The following is a 19,536-nucleotide window of genomic DNA, read 5'->3' on the forward strand; positions in this document are numbered from 1 at the left end:
TTGAGTAAGTTTTGAAAACGCTGCGCTTCAGAAACGCAGGTACCTGGAGTTCAGGCAAGATCTGAGGAGGCTGCTGAAGAAAGCAGGGACAATCACGGGAGATACTAATGAAACCAGGGTTTTCATCTGCTGTGTTTGAATATTAGATTGTGAGTGTAACATATATATTCAGCTAAAACTAGAAAAAATTATCAGCAGTGATATGCGACAGGCAAATTGCTCACCAGTGTTTCCCGAAGTCATTAGTAGGTAATTTAGAAATGGGGCATGGAGAGAGGAATTGCCTCCTCATGCTCTCGGTGTCAATGTGGCTGTTACATATGGCACAAATTCCACAGTGACAGAAACAATGTGCCGTAAGAACCGTGATTTTCCAGGTATAACTTACCATCCATTTCCCAAATATTTTACATCTTTTGAATCAAAGTTTCCACCTGCGATGCCAGAAGTCATCAACCGCATTAAAAAAGACACCAGGTGACAATGTTCTCGACCAAATCACAGGTTCCATCAGTGGCTCCAAAGGGAGTTTGTCCAAACACGACAAAAAACCACCCATGACGTGCAGTATCTGGCCTAGAGCATGAACACGGATTGCTGAACCAGCTGTGAGAAACGGCACGCTTTTACATTAAAGTTAATCTCAAAGTTAATTACGGTTGTTATTTCTGCTCCATTGTTTTATACATCGAATTTTATTTATATATATCCTCCTGCTTTGCTGGCCATGTACACAGGAATCTCCACCCCCCTAATATTTCAAGGGACATCAATCTTGAGGAAACGCAACTCCCACACTTTGACTGTTATACAGGAAAAACAATGTTGTTACGCAACACTACGCTGTTCCAAAACATCTCAAAGTCAGACCCTCAACTTCAGCAGTTTCAGAGACAGAAATGGCAGTTTATCAGCTATGGAACAAATTCACAGAAAATTGCAAACAGGGTCCGGATAATTCCAAGGTTTATGCATGAGGCTCCTCCGCAGCAAAAAGAGGTATTGAATACCTACAAATGTGCATGTACAGGTATTCAGGAAATCCATAAAATTTAGAACTTTCAGATACCCTCATATTATTTCCTAATTTAAGTGCAGACTGACCAACAGAAATTCTACCAAATAGCACTTCCCACATCACTTCCCTAACATTTTCTGCCAAAGAGGTTTGCGGCTTTTTTTCCCCTGAACTTACAAGAGGTCATAAATTAAGCAACATTGCGAAGTTTTGTTTGTGAAGGAAGGTTATCAGAGATAACCCCTCTCTCACAGATAACCTCAAGTGAGCAGAAATGAGGCACAAGTTCCTCTCCTTTGTTTTTCTTAACTACATCTTTTCCAGACTTGATAGTCCTATTAAACTCAAGAGGAATTTTCAAAAATTCATCTTTCAGAATGCAGCAATTGGGCTAGTTTAAAAGATTAACTCCTGCCACAACACAGATAAATAAACCCAGTAAATTCTAAATAGCAAGCATGCAGTTAAAAGTCTCCGTGAAGGAGTGCAGCTAACACATGGAAAACTCAGCTAGCTCCACAGCGACGACTTCACAGAGCGCGGTATCACTACTCAGTAACAATTTCAGATACACGATAAATAACACATCCATCTTCAGTAAAAGCAGATTTCAAAGAAACACACAATATAATCTCCTACTCCAAATGTAGCATTTATTGGAGTAAAAAAAAAAAATTTCTCTTGCAAAACTTGCTAGGAAATATTTTATGATTACAGTCACCGCTTCTCTGGTTTGTGTCTTATCAAGAAGACAGGCAGTTTGCACAGCTTTGTGCTCAGTCTCTCTTAGCAACCTTCCCTCAAAGCACTGCCCTGGCCTGACACTGATGAAGACTGTGGGGAGAGCGCAGGCAAAAGGTGATACAGCTCCAATCGTACCTTTTACAAACAGATGCTCTACAACAGAGAAAGAAATACAGGAATTGGATCAATAGAGCTGCTGCTTTCCAGGATCACAAAAGTGTGTGGAGGACACCTGTTCAGAGCAAAACCATTCACGCGCTTTCAAATGGCCAATTATCCAGCATGAGATCAGAGTCCGGTCAGCACAACTACTAATTAGGGTTCTCCCAGCCTTTTTAATTTACAAATTGCTTCTCTGTGCCTTCTCCCAGATTCTGAGAGTTATCACAAATGTCTACAAACACAACTGGACAAGTATTTCAAAGCAATTCTGTTCTGTATAGAGTTAATCCAGTGCATTCAAAATAACTTACCCACTAATAGCTTCACATCTCTGACGGTGAAATCCGGGTCAGGCATTCTATAATTAGCAAAGAAAGCAATGTTAAATACCATCAACATAAGTACGGGTACACTTTCTTTACCATCATAAAAGAGAAATAAATGTATAGTGCTCTTTGTCCATAATGCAGTAGGTGGAATTGAGCAAGGCCACTCTGAAGTGTGGACAGTGCAAGTTTTAATGACTTACATAACATCTTTGCATTGGCAACTCTACAAAAGTTTCTCTGCTCGTAAGGAAAGAGGAGGAGAGGTCTTTTCAAGCGCTCTCTAGCAGCACCGGAGCGAGAGGGAAGGGGTTGGGGGGGATTTCAATAAAACCCTAAACCTTTACAGCTTGTTCCCGCTAAGCAACTCGCAGCACTTTGCAACTGGTGGTGCCTCACCTGTATTCCCCGGGATGAGCATTAGCACTTTTGCCAGTGGATACAAACTGAGGCATAGAGCAGTAAACCAACCTGTTTAAAGTCACTTCCTCATCAAAAATAACGAATTAAAGGCCTTTGTTTTAGTGACTGTTCCAAATCTTGTCTGGCAGAACACAGCCTGGCTGTATTTGGTGGGCAGGGAAATTGTTGTTCAATTCAATTCGGGCTAATTCAGAGCTCAATTAAACAGCAGCATAATTGGTTCACCGATGTCGATACATTTATAAGATCACTTCTAGCACAGGCAATGTTTTAGGGTTTAATGTAATTCGACAACAGCCTGGTACATCAAGTGAGCGCGATTTAAGTGTCAGGAGAGGGTAGAGTTCTGCAACATACAGACTGGATGGAAAAAGAAAACAAAAACTGTAGTGGGGTTTTTAAGTTGGTTGACTTCATCTTAATGACAGTATTTCACAGTTCACATTGCACAAGACTAAGGAACTGTAATGAAAAACAGCCCTGTGGGAACTGCCAGCTAGGTGTTCTGTCTCCCTTGTACTGCCCTGAGTGGAAAAGAAACAACTTGCTTCTGGCCATAAAACACTTTTGACATAATTCAGTTAGAAATCAGAGCAATCCAGCCCATAGGCAAACTTTTAGAGCCATAGTTTTTACTATTTAGAAAACACAGACAGGTAAAGTTCAAAAACTTTGAACTTTACTAAAAGTACGCATTTACTGTCATGCTTACATCTTGAGAACTATTTGCCAAGTTCTGTTTGTCCACTTTCTTTCACCCTTATCACCTTCCTCTGATGCGATGCGGAGGCTGGACAATCTCTTTTGTTAGGTCTCTGCCAACCCTCACATCTTTGCAATTAGCCGTGAGGGCCCCACAGCTTTGGAATTCACTCCCTCGACAGAATGAAACAGCCTGAATCTACTGACCTTCAGGGTTCATTCAGAGCTCATCTTTTTTTCCAAGCACTAGAAAGTCACAAGTAGGGTAAGGAGGAACTATTTATGGGTGACAAGAACATGCAAGGCTTATCTTCAAAAGCCACAGCTTGCGTGTATTTTATGTCAGACATGTAGAACAATTAAATGGGCAATCTTTTTCACATTTGTATAAATAAAAATAAAAATCAACAAGCAAGATAGATAACAACCCTAACCCAGGTGCATACAAGCAAATCCAGTCTTTCTGAGAGCTCCAGCAGCAGCCGGCAATAAACATTACTCAAACTGGAAGAATACAATCCTCCCTAACAATAAAATTGCTGTTCAGCTCTTTGGAGAGCACACCTGGCATATCCTTGGGTTTTTTTTCTCTGCCAGCTCTTAGAGGAGTACACCAAGGGAAGAATTTCAGGCTTGAACACAGAAGGTTTCAAGTACAGGAACCCATTTTGTAGCTGGGTTGCCTTGGGAGGTCCAGCTTTAAATCAAACCCATTCTGCTGGCTGCTGAGACCAGAAATGACTGTACTTCTTCGTCTCCGGTCCCACTCAGCATCACTGCCACCCTCTAACACAATTAGGGCTGGTTTACTACAGAACTATGATAGCAAAAAAAAAAAGTTTTCTTGAATGTCACCAGTCCTATACTAATCAGTAAGTGTTGGTTCATTTTTCTGCATAAAAATCCAGAATATCAACAATGCAAGAACGGAGATTTTTTTTTTCCTCACTTATGCAATTTTCAGGCAAATGCATCTTGTGTAAAAACACTATGAATGCTTCCAAAGATTCCACATATCATAAAAAAAATGGTGAAGAATAGTATAGTGGGGTGACTTAACACCAAAATACGACTCACTACGTTTGAGGTTTTCAGCATTGTGTTATACACAAATCATGTTGCCTCAAACAGAAAAGAAATGCAAACACCTTAGTGTGCCTTGGTGCAGACTTGCATTTTAGTAAACGTTTAAAGATTTGCTAGAGAAGTCTCCAAGTCCTAATGAGGATGATCTCTAGCTCACATATATGTCTGATTAGCCACAATACAACGCACGGTGACCACTGTTCAGATAAAAGAGACAACACCTCTCCAAACAGCATTCTCTCTCCAAGTTATAATCCTGGAAACAGCAAAACGAGCCTCTGAGAAAAACAGCTCCTCTTCTGCTAAGACATCACAGGTGGACCTTCCTGCTTCTAGCCATACAACAGCTCACGAAGGTCAGAAATACACAGGAAAGCAATGTTCAGAGTCTCATTACAGTAGTTTTTCCTCATTCATCTCATTCCTGGCCATTCCGGAGTACCTCCAAGCACAGTAACCAAACTGTTCAGCTATGCTTGGTACATCTGCCAGGCACAGGCACACAAGCTGATTGCTTCACAGCAAAAAGCATGGAAGCATGTACCATCAGTTATTCAAAACACTGGAAGTCTAAAAAGCATCTTCTAGCATATATTTTACAGACCATTGCATCTCAAAAGTCACCCTCCCTATATGGGGATCACCATATCTGCCATATCACAATACACACAGCCTCCTCTGGGCAAGAGACCGTAGTGCTGGAAAAGACCCAGTAAAGCACAGTTTCCTCCAGAGCCTGAAGTGGAACAAAAGGTTCCCAAGTCTCATCAGCGAGTGACTCGGATCCAAAGGCAAACTGTCCAGCCTCGCTCTAGTGATGGAAGACAGCAGACTATGACACTCGTTATTTCCAGCAGTAAATGTCAGGATGATGAGACCAAAGGTTCTCAACGTTTTGGATCATTTAGGCAGGTGTCAATACTATTTTGATCTTGCTGGAATACAAATGCACACAGCATTTATGCACCTACACACCTAAACAAAATTCATGCATTGCATGCCAGCTACTTTGGACAGATACACTTAAGAAGTGGAAATGTAAATAAAATTAAATCATGTTATCCTGCAGAGTGCCAAATAGGAAAGGTTGCTCATGCATTTCACTTGTGTCATTTAAAACACACATAAATTGTGTTTCCAACTTTCTCTCACTCTAGTGACATTTATGCCCAAGTGTGTACAATTCCTTTGCAATATCATTTCAAACTAATAAGTCATGCTCATTTAAATGAAAAATATTAGAATGTCCTATAAGAGATTACTGATCTACAACTTCTAGTATTTTAATCCCCCAGAGCAGTCAGTATTCAATGATTCAGCAGAGAATGGAAATACTTGAAAAATTCACCCAACTAACTGTGAAATGAAGAATTCAACTGATTCCAGGCAGGAACCATCGAAAGCTCATATAGCAGGTAAAATGTGCTCTTACTTTTACCAGCATATTAATTCATAAAAAATATCTTTAAAAAAAAAAAGTTTCAGTATTTTTACTCTCTCCTCTGGCAGTGAATTGCAGCTAGAGGATGAAGTTGCACATGAGGTGTGGATAGTTGACAAAAGGGAGAAAGGGAAATGGTCGTAGCAAGGAGGAAAGATGTCAGAATAGCATTAGAATGACACCAGCATACGGCAGGAAACAGAAAAGCTGGCTAGTCCAGCCTGGCTGCTGAGACTCTTTTAAGCTCATCACAGCAAACTGAACCACATATTCTCCTTCACTATCCAAAGCATTAGTGTGTGACAGAGTCAGGCAAGTCGCTCCAAAACTCCTGCTGTGAATTAGCGTTTACTCCTCTTCCACCTCTTGGCAATCCAGTTCAGAATTCCAAAGACACATTATCTTAACTGCCACAGCTGCAGAACTCCAACTGAAAATGAAGGCACGTGGCATTCAGTCCTGCTACTTCTTCACTTCCAATTCATGTTCCAAAACTGCCAGTTATTTGACTGCTTTGATAGTGCTTTCAAAGAAAGGTACCCAATTTTCAATGGTCTCTGAGTTGTGGTCATCTATATGTGGATTCATGCTGTGTATGTCTGCACACACGTAAGCGTTTGAGGCCAGGTCTTTCTTTTGCCTCAGCAAGACACAGAAGAACACGTACAGCCTGGCCTGTCTGTACACATGGGGTATAACCACACAAAAGGCACATACACAGCCTTCCCTTCTTCAAGGTCTTAACAAACATTACTGGTGGCTTCCAGGAGGAAAGAGGAATAGGAAGGCTGACTGCAAATGTATCTAAAAACAACACATCTTGAAGAAAAACAAGCCTACACATGACACAAAAAAAAAACCCAGATTACTCTTTACATGATCCCGTTAGCTTGAGGAGGCTCTGAACACCAAGAAAGACCAAGATCAAGAAAGATCAAAGGCAATATCACACCAGGAGGCTTCACTGAAAGCAGCCAGCTACCCGAAAGTGGAGGGGAGTGCCAGGTGGCAGCTCTCCAGCTTTCAGGCACGGGAACAATAGGGAAGCCTATGACGACGTGTGAGCTGAGATCTGAATGTTGAAATGTCTAAGGTGAAATTGCCTCATTACAGAATCCTGAATAATGAGCTATTAAGAAGATAAAGATATTACATCTTGTGGTTCCAGACACCAAGAAACAAGGTAACTTCATGAAGGATCTTGTCCAATAGCTACAGCACACCAGTAGCCTGAGTTCTGGAGGCACCACTGTCTGCCAGAGGCAGCCAGAGGAAACTCACTGGTCCCAGGCTGTGGTACTCGTTACCCAGCTCTGATAATTCCCTGCCATTTGTGGCTGAGGATCTGAAGCCCAGTAATGTTTGCATCTGCAGGATGAGCTTGCACTTCAGATGGTTTTGTATGCCCTCTTCTGCAAAAACTTTAACGATCAACGCTTTTCACCTGACCACACCCTCTCTCATGTAATACAACAGAAAAAATAGGTTATTTTTCTACAACATGAAATAGAAGCACAGAACTGTTTACGCACTGTAAGAAGTGACCAGCCTTTGTCACTTAATAGCTAGGTTTTCTACCTATCTTCCAAAATATTACACAATCCATGTACATTTTCTTCAGAAAATTATGATACAACCTAGGAAAGGCTTTGCACAAACAAATAAAAAGATGGTATCTTAGTGTTTGCATTATTTTTTTAACAAGAAACTAGACTGTGAATCCAGGACTAAGTAGAGAAATAGCTGGGCTTAATAACTAAAGAAAAAAATATTCCAGTACAACATAGAATCATAGAATGGTTTGGGTTGGAAGGAAACTCGAAGATCGTCCAGTTCCAAACCCCCTGCCATGGGCAGGGAAACCCTCCACTACACCAGGCTGCCCAAAGCCCCATCCAACCTGGCCTTGAACACTGCCAGGGATGGGGCAGCCACAACTTCTCTGGGCAACCTGTGCCAGTGCCTCACCACCCTCAGAGGGAAGAATTTCTTCCTTATAGCTAATCTAAATCTGCCCTCTTTCAGTTTAAATCCATTGCCCCTTGTCCTACCACATAATGGTACAACAAAATAAACATTAATGTAATTACTAAGTACCTATTAAGCGCTTTGTGTTCGGAGTTCAACACATAAAAGTATTTTATTACATCCTGAGAAGCATCACAGCAGCTCCTAATTGCTCTTACAGCAAAAGGACGTGGGCTTTTCAAATTCTCCAAACACTGTTTCTTCTCTTTCTCTCCTTATTTTGAAGTGGCTTGATTTTTTTTAAATTAAAATAACTGGGGCTCCTCAGTTCCTTGAACTTTGAGGTGTTCCAGCTGAAATTGAGCAAAGTAATTATGCTTTCCAAAAATTAATTTTCCACCTTTCAGATATAATCAGTTACACAGTCCTAATTTCCAACAGTATCGAGGAGCATTTATCCACACTATGGACTACATGGCTGATAAAGTATATCATTTTAGTATTTCTCTCTTAGACATTGTCACTTTTACAAAGAAACTTGCGGGATTCACTTATTAAAATACCAAATCCTTTATGACTGGATAATTAACAAAATGCAACCTCAGAAAGACTCTAATAATATCACATTTTAACTAGACATCATTAAATATTTACAAAGCTATAACATTTTGTAGAGAAACAGTTATAATGGAAAATGACAGGCATCATTAGACATTCCACCTGTAAAGCAGAAAACAATTGATAAGTTAAAATTGAAGGGAGGTTGTTCTGTCATGACAGCATGGATTGGATGCAAGAACCTTTGAATTTTATTCCTAACTTTCATCACTGACTTATTTTTGATTGTGTAGTACCACGCTGTATGCACTTAACTTTCATAGACCTCATTACCTGCTTGTTTATAAGTGGAAAATAATCATTCCTCTTCTCAAGGGTGCTGACAGTCTTACTAATCGCAATACATTTTGAGATCATCAAAAGAAATATCACATATAAGTGGAAAGAATAATGGTTATTTTATAAAAGCATTTATTAGTCATCAAGATTTGGTTGTAACTTACTTAATTCCCAGTCCATCCTTATTTCTGAAGATAAGGGGAACTCTGAGAGCTTCTCTTTGCACATACTCAAAAGTAAAATCTGTTTGAATAATGAATAAAAAAAAAATCCAAAATCAATTACAATAGTATTAGCACCTCACATTACCTTTTCTCAAAACTCTCCCCATTTCCCTTTTCTCACCAAAGAACTCCACTATCACTGAAAGAAAACTATGAAGAGAATGCATATTTTAGGTCCCAACCGGAAACCAAATGACAGACAATGCTCTCCCAGCTGCTCTCTATTTTCCCTGTTCACTGATGCACATAAAATAGAATCCAGCCAGAGTTTGTCAATTAAGGTCTGGGTTGAAACACGCAGGCTGCAATGAAATACCGTATTAACAGTTAAAAGATAATCCTAACTCAATTACTGCAAATCAGCCTACTACTTCTGGGCAAATGAGTAGTTTAAACTGTATGGTTAAGTTTATACATCATACGTTTTAAGCTGTACATTTCTACTTAGGAAAAAAGATGTTTCTTGCAAGCATTATCTGAGTATAGAAGAAAGCCCTCATTCTGTGAGCACATAATTTTATTTTTACGTGAGGGTTACTGTTACTTTCAGCAGAGGACTTCTTTTAAAAAAAATTATTCACTAAGGTAACCACAGGAGTTGATAGACAGAAATCTTACACAGCTCCCAGCAGTTAGGAAGATGGTGAAAAATGAATAGTTTTTGTGTAGGAGTCACAGTATAATACACAAGCAAACTGAAAATTAAACTGTAGTTTGTTATGTTAACACTGAACAATATCACCTTGTTGCTTCACTCTAAGGATTACGGAGAACTGGCCTTTCCTGGGGATTTCTTTATGCAACGGGCTGATACAATAGCAGTGATTTGGGGATTAGAGAGAAAGTTACACGGCAGCGATCTGGGTGAGCAGTGCCTACAAAAACCCACACTCCATTTGGAGCTTTCTGCCACGGAGAGAAGAGGAATTCCTGCAGTGGCCATCAACTGTTTCTATGGTTCTGCTCTTCCCCTTTTCTTATAGGAAAAAGTGACTTTTATATAGCACCCATACGCTACCTTAAACTGGAAATCATCGTTCGACTCTTCAGCACTACAAAACACACTACACGCTGCCAAACACACTGTACGCTTCATGTATTATATTCAGGTACACACAAGTAGTTCAACTTCTCCAAGATCCCACCGGCAATCTACGTGCTTCCTGGGAAAGCACGAGGACCTCAGACCTGAGCTTGTATCGGTGATGTTCCCCTGCTATAAAAACCCACACTGAAAGTAACAGGGGAACCAGAGGCTGAGCTCCCATGCCTCCAGATGTATTTCCCTCTATTTTTACAATTTTTTTCCTTGCTGTATTCAGTTTGTAATTATGACAAGTAGGGATATAACATTCCTACTTAAAGTTGCCAAATCAGAGCATAGTAATTACCCGTTTACAAAAACATTAAAATTACAGAAACTTTATTGCTACAAGACTCAAAATAAGTGTAATGAACAGTTCAATTAACTAAAATTACCAAATAAATATTTCTGTACTAGAGAAATCTTCGTCTCTCATAGGCATGCCCTTTAAAACTGTCTGACTTCAGGTAAACAAATAAATAAACCACAGATATTTTTTTAAGGACACTCTCATCCAAGACAGAAAAGTCAACAAACATCAAGAATACTATTGGTGGGAGAGGCAGATACACAGCCTAGCAGACTAGAGAACAAGTAGCTACAAAAAACTGCATTCAAGCCAAAAATCACAGCACTGCCTTGCAGCATGTCAATGAAAACCTCCAACTCATCTTCCTAGCAAAAAAAAAAAAAAATTAAAAATATCAAAGAACGGTTATCATTAAAAATAAAAACAAGGACATGGCAAATAAAAATAAATAAATATCTAGCTCAACCAATGCCATGTGTTCATATAAACTGACTTCTCCATTCTTGCTAACCACTGTCGTTGTTTTCCCTCACTTCAACTCTTGGATTTATAGAAAAAAATAAACCAATAGTAAAAATAAAACTAGAGCAAATAAGAAAGCAGACCCTTTCTTCGTAATGCCCCAACAAAGCATTTAAATCCCTTGTGGGGTCGAACAAAGCAGACACAGACCACAACAAAATAACAAAAGACACTCATTTATTTCCAAGTTCCCTAGAAAGGAGAAAGCCCCAAAGATTTGAGAGCTGCTGAGCTGGGGAAGCTGTGGATTGCATTATAGTTTGCATGTAGCAATGGCAACCACTGAAGCATTTGGAAGATGAGGGTAGAATGCAATCATTTTCTGGAAAATTAATTAACATTTTGCAGCTAAAAACTACATGTTTGTGTTTTGTTTGGAGGAAGAGGGGTCAGGGTTGAGCTTATCTCCTAAACAAATACCTTCCTAAATAAGATAGGTATTTAATTTCTCCACCACATTAACTTTTCTAAAAGGAGCTTAAAATGCTCATGCAAAACTAAGCCTAGGGGAGAAAAGGAAATTTTCTAAACTAGCTTAGTGGCTCCATAGTTATAGCCATTTCAGGAGGATTACAGCCAAAACTCTGTCCTGAGAAAGCCGCCTTAGCCAGGGAGTCCTCCATGAGGCCGAGTTTTGGCGATAGCCATCCGGGATTCGGGAGCCGTTTCAACAATGCTGCAGTAAATAAAGGTGACCTGCAAACCACTCCCGCGGCCCGTCGGATTCCCGGGCAAAGCTCTCCCGTTTTCCTTCCTGCCGAGCTGGGCTGCCTGGCAGTTAAGTCACCCGAGCAAACTGCGGGCAGCGGAGCGCTGTAACGTAATACGTGATGGAAGCACAAAGAAGTTACTGACTTTAAAGCCTCCCGACCCTGCGAACGGGCTCATCGAGCGCATCCTTTGCAAAAGGGGTCCTGGATTGAACAGGGGGAGGAAGGGGGGGGCAGGGATCACCTCTGGCTGAGTGGGGGCGGCGGGTCCTGCCTCTCCTTTGCCAGGACCCAACTCCCGAACACCTCGGTGGTGCGGTGGGTCCGGGTGGGGGGAGCCCATTGAGCCCCCCAGGCACCGCGTCGGGGCGAGAGCCGCGCTGCGGGTGCGGGGCGGGCCCGGGCAGCCCCCTGCGGCGGGGCGGGCTGCGGGGGGGCCCGGGGCAGCGGCCGCCCTCCCTCTGCCTCCCCCGCTGCTCGGCCCCGCCGTCGTCACCGGATCCCGGGGCAGGGGGACGCGGGCGCGAAATACGAACGCAGGCGCGGAGCTACACGTGGAGGCTCCGGGAGCGGAGCGAGCCCGGGCGGCCGCCCCCCCGCCCCCGGGCAGTTACCTTTCCCGTCCATGGCATGCACGAAATCCCCGTGATACGTTTTACTCCTTAATTTCTCTTCCAAATTGAAACTCCTGATGCTGACGATTTCCTCCACGTCCGAGAGGTCCTCGTTCTCATCGTATCGCCTTCTGCCAATAGAGCGCTAGAAAACAACAACAACAAACCCTACATTGTCCGGAAAACGATAATAATAACCAGGGTCGGAGGGGAGGGAAGCGCGTGGATGGTGCCGGACGATTTGATAAACAGATTCTGGGGTAATAATTAAGATGGCAAGACACAAAATGAACAAAACCTGGACGCAAACTACAAGACAGCTGCGTGCACAACCTTTTCCATCCCGTGATACGGAATAGACAGGAATAACAGGTGTTTGGCTGCAGGAAAACTCAAACTTGGGCAGCGGTGCAGGAGCCGGCGCTCAAAGGCGAGCAGGAGACAGGCGTAACTCGCCGAAAATTCACATGCTACAGCACCGACGCGTTTTGCAATCCCGTAAAAACCCGTGAACGGCAGCCAACGCTCGTTAGCAACCGCATCATTTTTATTATTATTATTTTCGCACGTGAATACAAGATAATTCCCCGGGGAAGGGAAGTAGGGGGGCGAATCGATTCATCTGATGCACAGCATCTAGGTTTCGGTATTTACATAATCCGAGTGTTTCCATAGTCACACCGGAAGCCGCGATTTAAAAAACAGATCGGTTTATGTAACGCGGCGATGGATGCGCAGCCCCCACCCCGCTCCGCCGCCGCGGGAGCCTGCGCGCTCCTGCAGCGCTGAAAGCGGGGGGGGGGGGGGGGGAGGGGGTCCGCGGGCGAGGGGCAGGAAGGGGTTAAACGCAAGGCAGGGGGTGCGGGGGGGGCAGACCCGGTGCCGCTCCCCTCGGGAAGTTGCGGCGGGCGCGGAGCCGGGGCTGGAGGCGGCGGTGGGGCCCCGCGGTGCTGCGCGGCCGGCCGGCGGCAGCGGGGGACGGCCGCGCACAACGGTAGGTTCCCCCGGTGGAGCGGGGAAGGCGGGGAGGGGGGAGCCCGGTCCTCCAGCTGCCTCCGGCGGCTCTGCCCCTCTCCCTGCAAATCCGCCCCGGCAGCCAGCCCTACGCGGTGGAGCAGCACAAACCCTTACCCAGAGGAGAGAAAAAAAAAATTATATATATATTATCGTCCCACCCTCGCCTTCCCCTCGGTTAAATTCCACCCCCTTCCCCAGTGGCTAAGCTGCTCTCTTGCAAACTAAGTCGCTGTGCTGCCTACGATTTACATGCATTTCTCCCTTTGCAAATAATTAAGCAAAATCAATTAAAAGGCACAAATAGGAAATAGACCGAAGCCAGCTACACACCAATCTTCTTCCAGAGTCTTTTTCTGCCTCCATTTTTTTTGAGAGTTTCATCACTTAATTGTCAACAGTTCCTGTCCTGCATTTTTGGCCCAAATGGGGAGGAAGAAAAAACAAAAGCCATCCAGGTCTCTCTTAAAGTTTTGCAATTTTGCACCAGCACTTTTTTTTTTGGGGGGGGGGGGGTGGGGGGGGGAGAGGAGGGGGAGGGAAGGGGAGGGGGGCGGCGGCGGCGGCGCGGCGTTTTGCAAAGTCCTAAGGAACCATTTTCAGGCACTGCGTGCGGAGCGGGGGCGGAGGCGTCGCAGTGCCCGGAACGTAAACAGTGACGGGGCGGGGGGGGGGGGGGGTGTCCGGGGGCCGCGACGCGGTACCGGCGCGGCGCTGCTCGCCGGCCCCGGCGTGCCGGCGCTCGGTCACGAGTGCGCGGCGGGCGCGGCACGCAGGCGCTGAGCGGCCGCGGGGCAGCGCGGAGCCCGCGGCGGGGCGGGCACGACGGAAAACGTGGATGGTCCGTACGCGGGTGCCAGCAGCGAGCGGCCGGGACGTGCCCTAAAAGTTGAGCGGTTCTGCTTACCCGGGCGGCGCCTCCTTTTTAATCCCGGGCGCGGTTCTGGAGGAGTCTAGAAGCGGGGAATTAACGTAGGAAAGGCTGGAAAATAATTTTATGATACATGAAGTTGCGGTGCTGTGTCCCTCTGTCACGCGCGGCGAGTGCGTGGGCGAGGCAGCCCCTGGGCTGCTGGTGCGCGAAGTGCTGCAACCTCTGCACCGGAGCGTGTCCTGTGGGAACAGGTTCCCAGACCTACGGTGTGTTACTGGTGGTAAAGCAAGCACAACTGCCTTCGTGGCATGCGCGTACAACAGGTAGCTGGAAATGGCGTGGAAAAAGGAGGTAAAAAAATACGAAGTGCAGCGATACGGCGGGTTCCGAAGACTATCGGGGGTTTAATTTCTAGAACACCAATTCGCATCGACTCTGAATTGATGCTGAGCGAATATCGGGACCATCCGATTGGCATCGCAGGGTCAGAGTGCAGGTTTTGAACAGCCTCCGGCTTCCAAAGTGTGGCTTCTCTCTGGAGTGACATCCTTCACCTCCCCTGCACACCCCCTAAGAAAGGCAACATCAAAGCGTACCTAAACCGGGGGGGGGGGGGGGGGGGGGGGCGAATTCTACAGCGCTCCTCTGGTTTGCTTTTCGCAATTTTTGAGCTTGAGAATAAGTGTGTTTCTACCTTCAGTATGGTACTTGTTCACTGTTGTCTCTCCTGGGCCAGCAAGAATTGGGAGTGCTCTGATCTAACCAGTACAGATTTCACAAGCAAATTTCAAACTGTCTTTACATGCCTTTAATGTCCAGATCAGTTAAAAGACTGAAACTTTTCTTAAAATAGGGCATTTTTCTTTACTATTTCTGTCTGTTTCTGCCAGCAGAAACATATAGTATCCAGTTACCCTGTGCATACCTGACCAGTTACTTTCTAGGAACTATATGAACATATTAAAGGTTATGCAAAAGCTAAAACACATTAAAATTCAACTTTGTGGCCCTCACCAGTCATCTCTTTGGAAATATCCGTATTTTAATGAACCATGACGTGTGGGTAAAGGCAGGAGAGGACAGAGTTCTAACGTAGGATTTAGGGCTTCTCCTGCATCTGCCAATAACTGTTTGCAGAATCTTGGAAAATCGTGTAATCTTTCTCTAGCATCTCCCTATTTGCAGATGATTGAACTTGATTATCGTATGGAAGTGTCGTACAGGCTATATATTGAAGTGTGGATTCCAGATGTCTATTACAGCAAGTGCATTATTAATCCATAATCCTGAAAAGATGTATGCATATGTTGACCTTTCTGCCAAGATTACTCAAAATTAAATGCACGTGTACATCTGTAGGATTGAGGCCAGAGTACTTGTACAAGATAAATGGATGTTACTAGAGAATCATCAGACAAAAACACATAATCCATCCATTTTACAAAAGTCCACCAAAAATGACAGAACAGAGACATAAAAGAAAATCAGCTCATTTTTCTAAATCTTTTTTTTTTGGACAGGAACAATCTGAGACTCTTGGTGTATCACCAAACCCACCAAGGACTGTATTAATCACATACACCTGGAAACACCAGAGCATGTTCTTGAAGTATGGGAGTAAATATGTTTCAGAAATATCACAATTTTAATCTATATATCTCCGGAAATGGAAAACACATTTTTAACCTTGTTTTAAGACAGAAATTATTCTCATTGAACTACAATTCATTTTGCCATTGAAATAGTACTCTAATCAGTGTATTCATAACAAAAAAAACTGTCCAACTTAAAAAGAAATGGGGGAAAAAAAAGGGGGGTGGTAGGATGTGGATGATGAGAATATCCACAGCTGCATTAAATAAAAACATTTGGAAGCGATAATAAACCTGAGTGCTTCAGGACACTGGCAGGTGAGAGTTTGGGCTCGCTTCCCCTCCGAGCAGGTCATGCCGCAGGTTTCCATCCGTGCCCGGAGCTGGGCAAAGGGGAGCCCTGGGCTGCCTTCCTTCACAGTCAAAAATATGGGGAAAAAAAGACTTAACGTATAAATACTGTGAAAAGGGAGCGGTGACTTTTGAGAAAGGGGCTAGTTTGAACTATATTAAAAAACCACCAACAACCCACTGAAACTTTTGCTGGCTGTTAATGTAACTTAAATTATTTAAGATCTAATCACGACAGTGTGCTGGATCCTGACCTTGTTAGCTCGAAACTCAGAGCTGTCATTTAATTAAACTTGTACTGCAGGGCTCACGCTAAAATAAGAACTCTAGTGCTGTGCTTGGGCAGGCTGTATGGAGAAATGGGTTCATTTCACCCCTACTGAGCTTTCATACATAGTTGTTTCCCATTGGATAGAATGGACTGAAATAATCTTCAAACGATTTTTAAAAAAATACCTTTTATATTGCAAGACCTACCATTCTATGCATTACCTTGGGTTAAGATGGAAGACTGGATATTTAACCATTTAATTGTTTTTTGAAGGAGCAAAAAATTATTATCCATTTTTTCTAGACATGATGAATCAAAATCTTTCCTGTGCAGAAACTCCACTAACTAAACTGTCAGCTTTACTTTAGCTGACATTTGCGGAGCTGCGTGCCTTAACCTCCTCACTGCTTGGGACTGCTGACAAAACTTTATTTGCCTTTGGCAACTGCTACTTCTAATGTGTTGGTTTTAATGCAGATCTACCATAATTTCAATTTGGTGGGAACCCGGTTTGGTTTTGGCACAATAGCAGGCACAAATGGAAGTGATGATTTGCATGTGAAGCTGGAAATAACGTTTTAAGAAAAACTGCTGTGCAGAGGGTAGCACCTTTGCACGCTCAGTACCGTATCACATTAATCATATGGTACTCAGCGAACCTGTTCTTCTTACTCAGTCCTCCTGCAGAAAATACAGAAGTACATTTTTAGCAGAAAAAAAAAATATAGTGTCCTTGTGACAGTGTACAGATTTCTAAAGGCTTTCTGGAAAGAAACTTGGACTTGTGCCACCTGTTCCAATTGTGTTCATGCATAAATGATCCAGAGAATGGCTTGACGTTGCCTCTAATTAGGGGTAATAACAGCGTGCTGCTGAAAGAGCCAGTTCCCTTTCTCTTGCATATTTGTATGTCCCTTATTTCTCCTGCATTAGGTCTAGTGTTCCTGCAGCCACAGGGTAGGTCAGTTCAGAGACCTGATCCAGCAGAAAACTCACTCATTAAGAAAAAAAAAAAATGTTTTTTGTTTTTTTGTTTTGTTTCATTAGGTCAATTCCCTGAGGCTCTGTAGCCATTTGCTCGGTGTAATCTACAGGATGGAGAGGAGAGTGGGGTAAAATGAAGGAAGAGTGCAGGACTACACCCTTTTGGTGGCCGCCTGCAATTGCACTGATCAGAGGTAACCTCAAACCCCAGCTTTGAACTCCGGCATGATTTCAGAACTCCCTGAAGCATTTCTAAGAGTTAATTAAGCATGACTGACTCTTTTTGTTTCAGCTAACTCTAGAGCGGCAGTATAGAAGAGTGTAATAATGAGTAATTAGAGTTGGAAATAAAAGAATTTATCCTGTTTAGTTTGTACCTCAGAATGGAGCTGCAAAATGGAATACAAAGGGGAAAAAGGCTGAACTGCTACAGTCCTCATGTTTGAGTTCCAGAAGAAAGCTTGATCCTTAATTAGTGTTTTCCTATTTAACAAAGCAATTTTTTGTTTCTGATTGGAAATAATGTATATTTTAAAGCAACAATGCCGGGGGGCTTGGAATCCTAAAATTACACGAGTTTGGTTTGGAAAATAGATGAGACGAGATTTCTTTCCTGATTCAGTAGGTCTTCTTCCGTACTGTTTCTTTGAATGAAATACAAACTCAACAGTACATCAGTGTGCAATATTGTTATTTCTTTCAAAGCCCTTCCTGATAAACATGAAAAGGAGTGATGGACAGAAAAATAGAGAAACAGTGAGTTCAAAGAGTCTATTTTATTACAGTTATTTAGAAAGACACTTGAAGTCCTTCTCAGCTGTATGTCTCCTGCAGGTTTGTTTATTTTTAGAGAAATCTCATTTTATGGAACAGGTCAAGACCTAGCTGTTATTTGTGCAGCAGTACTCACCCATGATATTACAGTTCAACCATAATTTTACACAGAAACGAGAAGAAATCAATCAATCTTGGTTATGTACATGTATATAAACATTTTTCATAGCTTATGCAAAATATTTTTAAATGTATGTTTCCACAGAAACTGACAGACTTAAATGTTTGCTTGATATGTGGAGGAAATTTTCCGGTACTGTTTTTTGATGGTTATCTCATCTCCCAAGTAAAATGTGGTAATGACATCACAGTATGATTCTTACCCATTGCTTTGCAGTGCGGTGCTCAGACTTAGCCTGAGGCATCAGTGGGAGACAAAGAAAATGTTGATTGTGGTGCTGATGTCTTCTGTTTGGTTGGGTTTTTTTTAAGAATTAAAGCACACTGAGCAAACAGTAGTATTTTTTAATGCTAACTTCTGCTGGATTTTCACTCAAATGGATCCTATATAGTACTGTCACTCATAAAAGAGAGAGAAGGTGGCAGACACTCCATGGAGTCATTTATACAACAGCAAAGGCTTTTATGCAAAGGCTAAGTCAAACCCATTCTTCTACTGGGATGTTTTAATGCCCCTGTAGATAAAAATCTAATCAAGAGTTGTTTATAGCAAGACAACGACTCTGTCTATTTCCTGAGAAAGGAATGAGGTCAAATCTACGTGGCGAGAAAAGGTAGCTTCAGGGAATGCCGCTGAAGACTTCAAATCGTTAAGAATTTTTTCTTTGATGCTTCTACTAAGAATTCTATGTAAATGAAAAGCACTAAGTGACCTACGTTGGTAAATGAACGACCTTGCAAATCAGAGAAAAGTGTGAAGAAAAGAACAAAGCAAAAACGTTGAAGACGACGTGCTCCATTTTTCCTACTTGTAAATAAGGTGGAAGCCATAGAAAATCACCAATGCTTTTGATTTCTAATGGAACTAGCACCGCAGGAATTCAGCTCGTATGTGACCGTCCATGTGCCTATAAATAGTGAAAGTATCCTTGTCCAGTATTATTTCTATTGATAAAATCGTATTTTTCTTACTAGAAATCGATAGCAACAGGTTTGGTTTTTACATGTCTCTTAATTTTCCAGACCTGCAAGTTTGTCGTGGCACAAGCACTGTATTAGTCTCACCTTTTCAGAAATCATCTTCATAACTGTGCCATGTACTTGTTACGGAGTTCTGCTCTATGCCTCATTTTTCCCTCTGTAAAACACAGAAAAAAAAAAAGAAATTCTGGCTTAAAGGGTTTACAGGAACATGGTAATAAAATCTTTCAACACTGGCTTATGCGTCTCTTATGAAAACTCGTTCTGTTTAATCAACTTTGTCA

The 19,536-nt window shown here is 42.8% G+C and overlaps 1 protein-coding gene across 4 annotated transcripts in view; it reads right to left on the reverse strand.

Annotated features, from left to right (window-relative positions):
- The window catches only part of KDM2B (lysine demethylase 2B), a 121,473-nt gene extending 102,116 nt beyond the window's left edge, over positions 1-19,357 (reverse strand). For 2 of the 4 annotated variants that reach the window (XM_086623782.1, XM_086623780.1), the window contains exons 1-4: positions 13,579-13,629; positions 12,232-12,376; positions 8,932-9,010; positions 2,236-2,282 (exon numbers count right to left, since the gene is read on the reverse strand). In XM_086623782.1, the coding sequence (XP_086479908.1) occupies positions 2,236-2,282; positions 8,932-9,010; positions 12,232-12,376; positions 13,579-13,629 (322 nt within the window). Of the gene's footprint in view, positions 1-2,235; positions 2,283-8,931; positions 9,011-12,231; positions 12,377-13,578; positions 13,630-19,336 lie in introns of those variants that run through there. The other 2 variants (XM_086623781.1, XM_086623783.1) reach the window with 2 other exon arrangements.
- Positions 19,358-19,536: the final 179 nt, after the last annotated feature.

The sequence above is a fragment of the Tauraco erythrolophus genome, chromosome 19 (assembly GCF_009769465.1).
Source record: "Tauraco erythrolophus isolate bTauEry1 chromosome 19, bTauEry1.pri, whole genome shotgun sequence".
Lineage (NCBI taxonomy): Eukaryota > Metazoa > Chordata > Aves > Musophagiformes > Musophagidae > Tauraco > Tauraco erythrolophus.